Genomic DNA, 6,686 nt, shown 5'->3' on the forward strand with positions numbered 1-6,686 from the left:
CCTCTTAACACCTTCATCTCTGTCTTTCACAGATCAACTTCCTTATCTTCATCCACATCATCGAAATTCTTGTGTCCAAACTTCGAGCCCATCAAATGAGATACACAGATTACAAATTCAGGTGAGCTCAGACCTGAAAACAGTTTATTTATTTTTTTACATTATTACATCCTTTTTTCTTTCAACTTATTGTTTTCTCTCTTACAACCTCAGGTTGGCGAAGTCGACTCTAACCCTGATCCCTCTTCTGGGTATCAATCAGGTGGTTTTCATCTTTGTGACAGATGAGTCCACCAAAGCAAACAATGGTCTCCGACTCACAAAGCTCTTCATTGACCTCTTCTTCTCCTCCTTCCAGGTTGTATTCCGCAAAAAAATATCCTTATAAAATCATGTATCATTGCATTATGAACAGGAACAACTTTGTCTTGTAGTTAAGAGAGAAAATACCCAGGTTGTTTCGTCATAAGCCGCAGGGCTTCTGTGGTTTGAGGGAGAAATAGTTTGTGAAATCAAGGAGGTTGAGAAATTGAGAGATCTAGCAGCATACTCACTACTTTGTTCTTGAACTGAGAGAAAAATAAAATAAGGTTGAGTGGTTTAAGTCGATTGTGTAGCTTCCTATGATCATCATGTCAATGTGTTGTTCCAACTGAGCTTGTGAAAGACTGTCCTCAAAATCTCTGAGCATCTGTGACTTCCAGGCAACTAAGCAGTGCTGAACCAATGTGTCAGGAAGATTTACATTAACAGTAAACGATGTCTGCGCTGCTAATCTGCTGTTTCACACTGTGACAACCATGGTGACCTTTAGATACCGGAACACAGATCATTTGTGCTATAATTACTGCGAAACAACGGGGGGCTGGCTTTGATGAAGTGTACAACGGATATGAGCGAAAACTCAGTGAACCCAGAGACAGACAGGACACATATGAAGACATCAGAGTTAAAGTAGTGAAACTATACAGTGAGTGGGCCATTATAGCAGAGCCTTAGACAAAACCATAAACCCTCTGTGAAGTCACTCAAATTTATGAAGAGACTTGGTTCTGTCATTCCTCAAACAATACAAATTATTAGGTAGTCTATACATGGTTAAAAAAGAATTAAACTTTAACACATTATATTTACTGTTGAAATGGGCATTGAGTTGTGTACCTATGTAACAAGGTATTTTTTTATTTGTTACTTAGTGGGGATTCTTTGGCTTTTGCTGCCAAATGCAGGTGGAAATCAGGGGAACTGTAGTTTTTGCTTCCCGGCATTGTATTCCTACTCATCACTACTTTTTAAGACTGAAAAAAATGCCACACCAGTTAAGACAATAACCTCTTGTTGACCCTTAATTACCTACCATACCAAGTATGCCAGAGCGTATATTACATTTTTACATTCTGTGTTTCCATTTGTTCTGTAAAACTTTTGCTATACATCAATATAATGTTAATCAAAAAACTTAAGTAAAATGTATAGACTTGGGTCCAGACTGACTAAATGAATTGATAATAAAAATCCAATAAAACCATAACGAATGAAAATTTGACACATATTTTTCTAAATGCAGAAACATCATGGCTGTATCCCTTAAAAATGTGAATGTACAAAACGTAATGATGTGTATTCAACATAGGAGGAGAAGCCATGTGAAAAACCATGGTCTTGATTGCAATATTTTCGTTGGCTAGCTCTAAACTGGATTTCTGCACATTGGCGAAGTGTAACATCACTCTGGGACATGTTAGAAACACTGTATAAATGTGTCACTGTCCAGATTTTATATGCAAAAAGAATGACTGATCCATCATAACTGGTCTCAAATCTACTGCCAATGGAAACTTAATTTGCATATTGTAGTGCCGGTGCTACGCTGGGCTCTTTGGGGTGAAATAATAATTTTGAGATGTTTTTAGTGATTCAAATATCAATATAATCAATCAATATATTTTTTTTATCCTAATAATGGTCTATTGGACTCATAGTATCTAATACATCCATTGCAATTGTACTCAGGAGCCCTATGAAAATGGGCAACAGGGGGCACAAAACTGAAAAGCAGAAAGGATTTCATAGGATCTTTAATCACTTCTGTTTCCAAAACTGAGTTCAGTCAGTGCTCAGTGATGAGTCATGTGAATGAATAGATCACAGCTCTGTAACTAAAGCTACATCCTAAGCCATAAAGTAACTGTTCATTCTGTAAAGTAGGGTGTGGCCAACCAGTCAGAGACCAAGAGCCACAAAAATTGACATCGTACTACAAAGAGCCACATCACATACGTGGTCTTACAAAAGCGCTTCCTCTTCCTCATAAACAAATTGACATAAAATGGAAACCAATACATTTCCAATTTTCAAAGCGAGATTTAATGTGTTTGTAACTATGTTTGAATTTGTACTTGGAACAAAGACAAATTTCTGTTTTACTGCAGGAGAGACAAAGTTCCATCTATCTATCTATCTATCTATCTATCTATCTATCTATCTATCTATCTATCTATCTATCTATCTATCTATCTATCTATCTATCTATCTATCTACATGAGTGATGAAAGGAGCACATGTTGAGACTGGTTAATACTGATCCCAATATATAAATATATACAAATATATATATACAAATATATATATACAAATATATATATATATATATATATATATATATATATATATATATATATATATATATATATATATATATATATATATATATATAAAATTCAGTGTGCGGCCGGTTGAGCGGCACACCAAAAGGCAAAGAGCCACATGTGGCTCACGAGCCATGCCTGCTGTACAGCAACGGTCTGCTGAAACAGCACCCAAGAGGCCATGCTCGACCAATAGAGTTGAGTAATTAATACAAAAATAGATGATGTAGCCTTTGACACAAATGGACCTTCAGAAAGGCTGTGCGAGAGAATAATCTGGATATTTTAAAGTGAATGACTGACTCCGTTGTGTTTTCTCCACAGGGTCTCTTGGTTGCCATCTTGTACTGCTTCATCAACAAAGAAGTGAGTCTCCCTGTTTGCTGGACAAACACACAGTTTTTCACCCTCAACTTTCCCCCTGTTGTCGTGTTCCTAACGTCGGCTTTTGTTTTCGCCCTTTCCACAGGTGCAGTCTGAGATCCTGAAGAAGTGGAAGCGCTGGAAGCTCGGGAGGAACATTGAGGAGGAATACCGCCACACCTACAGCAATACACCCAACACAAAGACAGGAAGCCTGTTGAACCATGTGTCCCGGCTGCCTCATCTGCCAGACATCGCAAAGAACTCAACCCCGGTCTGCAGCCCAGAGGAGACGCTCATGCTTGTGGCTGGATGCCACAACGGAGTGATCGACAGCCAGGGGGAAAGCAAGTGCGGCAGTGAGGGAACCATCAGTAACTGCACCCTGGTGGAAGACATCAGCCTTACAGATAAGGTGCAGGGCCATCAGGCTCCAGGAGAGAATGAGGAGAGCGATCTGTGAAATGTGCTGGGAATTACAACTTGATGAAAGAAGTCGGAGAGCTTTGAGCTCTTGTCTGGCCCTAACGTACTGCCCCGGGTGGCTGCAAGGAGATGGGCTGATAGAGTCATGTGTCAGAGCAGCCTTTGCCTCAGAGATCAGTGCCACTGGGAGACACTCAGCCCCCTGTACAGCCTGAAAACGGAGAATGATTCAGCAGACACCCACGCTGAGGTGCTTTATGTGCTGTGAGCCTTGTGAATGGATTTCTGTAGATGTTTTTCAGATGATAAGAGAGAACCTGTTGCACGTGGGACAATTGAACAACAGCAACTCGAGGAAGAGAAATGATGTAAAATAATAAGAGAAAACCTTAAAACCTCAAAAGCAACAGGAACAAGAAAGAAAAAAGCCACAGGGTCCTTGCTTAAGCCTCTGCTTCAATTTGTGTTGTGTATAAAATGTGTTTTGTGTGGTACCAGAGGTTCAAAGCAATTTGGAGAGTGAACTGCATTCAAAAAGTACAAAGGAGTGAAAGAAAAAAGGGCAGGGGAAGAGATGCTTTGTGTCTGCTGTGCTCTGACTTCTGTGAATAGTTTCTGACTGTTTTGAAAATGTAAAGAAAAGAAACATTCTGTTACCTCATACAGTAAGGTGACCACCGTGTTGTTCAAAGTACCCCATCCAGGGTTTAATGGAAATTGGCAGCTCCTCTCAATCGGACATTCCTGGTTTACAAATGGGGTTTAAAAGAGGTCAAAAGATGCTTTAAGGTGAATATGAATAGGCTAGGGTGACTGCCTTACAGAAAGAAAAAGATCAATCTTTTTTTTTATGTATCCAACCCTTGGGTACTGTTGGGGCTGTAGTTAAATGTGCCAGAGTTGCGTTCAAGAGACAAGTGTAACAAGTGTAATTTTGTGCCATTAAATTTGTTTTCTCCTCCCCCTGCCATTGAGATGACATCAGACTCACAGGCTTCCCTGTGACATATGAACCTCCAGACAGTGATGCCCTCATCCAGTGGAGCAGCTACCCTGCACTTCAAGGATGGAAAAACATGTGGAGAGCGAAACACTAATAATGTATGAATCTTACACTGTGACTCAAAAATAACATGACACCGCTGGAACAAGGGTGTTACGGGGAGCTCAAATATATGTTGACATGCACGAAGAGAGCCAGATTTACTGAGTTTCACTCAGAAGTTGCATAGACTTTAAAGAACATGGACAAGCATAACAGATCCCTGAAAGAGCTGCCAAAAATGAAGCATAAAGCTCGCCTACTTCCTCGAAACAGATGGAACATGGGTCAAACTATGAAACTTAATCTGTCATGTTAATTCTTCTCAGAAATGTGGCCTCCTGTAGTTTTTTAAATTAGTTGATTTTTTACTGAAATTAGGACAGAAACAAGTGAACAGTGAAATTAAAACTAACACAAGAGTCAGTGAACTTTCCAATAGGATTTTCTGCTACCACTTAGTATCTGTTCTGCTGTTGACTAAGTTAACTTGGGCTTAAGTTCGTGAAAAGGGTGTGACGCCAGAACTGCAGCTCCAGCAGCTCCAGTATCCCCAGCAGCTTGGTATTAGCTCCAAAATGTCACCATAATAACAGTATCTCTGCTTTACTTTCTACTCTATTAGGAGATAGTGGCATGCTGTTAACTGTGTGAATCATATGTGGCCGAGTCATACCATACAGTGCCAGCACATGGTTATTCCCCATGTGTGAGCCCTGGGGCCTGTGCTAATGACTGCATCAGGCACTGCAGACAGTGTACTGACAAGAACAAAGCTCTGAACCAGAAAACCGGAACAAAACCTTCAAAGTAAGCATTCAAGTGACAATTAAAGCTGATTTAGCGATGGAATGTCGACTTCTGAGCAAGCTTTCACAAAAACCACAGCCTGCCGCAGAGCTATTCATCCTTCAGTTGCCAAACATTTTGACAGAACTCAATCAACCTTTGTAACAAATGTATGTGTATTATTATTTGCACAATGTTAATTTATAATTGGTACTGTTTCTGTGTATATATTTCTTAATCTAGCTGATTTGTTTGATTGCTGTTGATATATTCCATGGCATGTAAGTGCAAGTGTTTTTCCAGGTGGGTAAGACTGTGTGTTTTCAGTATTCCAGATATGCAGATGTGTGCCAGTGGGATGCTTTTGATGCTGCAGTACAAGTTCAGAGGTCATCATGAGCCCATCCCACTCATTCATGTACAGTATTTTACCACAAAACATTCCTAGAAGTCACAAAGAAGATGCAGCTCTGTGATTGATAATGGAAGCTCCCCTCTGCTTGATCCCCCAGTGTGTCATTTTGTAGCGCAGCGCTGAATTAGAGCACAAAGGCCTCATATTTCCCACTCGGATAATGGCTCTGGGTATTTCCACTTCATCCAGGTGCAGGTATTGAGTCTGAGTAATATGGATTGCGGGCTGCGGCTATTTTCCATCATCGTCGTCTGCTGAGGATTGTAATAGAGCAGGTAGAAATGCAGTGATCAGCACTGTGCTGGGACTGCAACAAGACACACACACAAACACAGAGGTAAATTCTCAGTGTGAGTTTTGCCGAGCTGGAGATATGTTTGGAAATAGAAACAAGGAATGTTTTACATTGTAAGTGAAATGGTATTCAGAAGAGTATATAGTTAAAGTCTTTTGCTAAAAAAATGTAAAATAACTTTTATCTTTTTCCAAGCTGTGATTATTGCGACGTACCATATGTTTTGAAGCCAGCAGCTTGGGTCACTCCCCTCTCTGGACCAAAGTGGTTCTGTCTGAATGTATTCTCTCGGTGGCCCAAATCCCTAATCTCTTTTGTAATTTCTCTTTAAGTGGTCGTGTACAGAGTATTTACTGTGAGGAACCAGATTGTCAAATCTGACTGTGTTCAGGTGTATACGGTTTATCATATGCTGTGTGTGCTTATCAAACTTTGTCAAAATGGTGAAAGAATAAACTACACTGTGAGTGTTACAGGACTCTATTTTGTTCTGTTTTGTTGTTAGTTGAGTATGTTAAAAGTCCCAGTTTTCAGACACCAAGGTCTGCCTGTAGCTCTGTCACTGAAGGATTGGCCAATCAGAGGAAAGGGGGTTTGCAGAGCACAGAGCCTTAAAGAGACGGCAGCTAAATTGGAAATTGTCAGAGAGACTTATATAAAGGTTTTCTAAAACACCATAGTGAAAATGGGGATTGAGCTACAAATCAT

General features: G+C 40.0%; 1 protein-coding gene across 1 annotated transcript in view; it reads left to right on the forward strand.

The window, feature by feature from the left end:
- gcgra (glucagon receptor a) overlaps positions 1 to 6,415 on the forward strand; it is a 54,355-nt gene extending 47,940 nt beyond the window's left edge. The window contains exons 11-14 of the mRNA XM_074696540.1: positions 33 to 121; positions 214 to 358; positions 2,973 to 3,014; positions 3,118 to 6,415. Of these exons, the coding sequence (XP_074552641.1) occupies positions 33 to 121; positions 214 to 358; positions 2,973 to 3,014; positions 3,118 to 3,474 (633 nt within the window). The 3' untranslated portion in view covers positions 3,475 to 6,415. The remainder of the gene's footprint in view (positions 1 to 32; positions 122 to 213; positions 359 to 2,972; positions 3,015 to 3,117) is intronic.
- The last annotated feature ends 271 nt before the right edge of the window (positions 6,416 to 6,686 follow it).

This window comes from Halichoeres trimaculatus, unplaced genomic scaffold (genome assembly GCF_033239565.1).
Source record: "Halichoeres trimaculatus isolate MK-OKI-2021-1 unplaced genomic scaffold, fHalTri1.1 fHalTri1_scaffold_20, whole genome shotgun sequence".
Classification (NCBI taxonomy): Eukaryota; Metazoa; Chordata; class Actinopteri; order Labriformes; family Labridae; genus Halichoeres; species Halichoeres trimaculatus.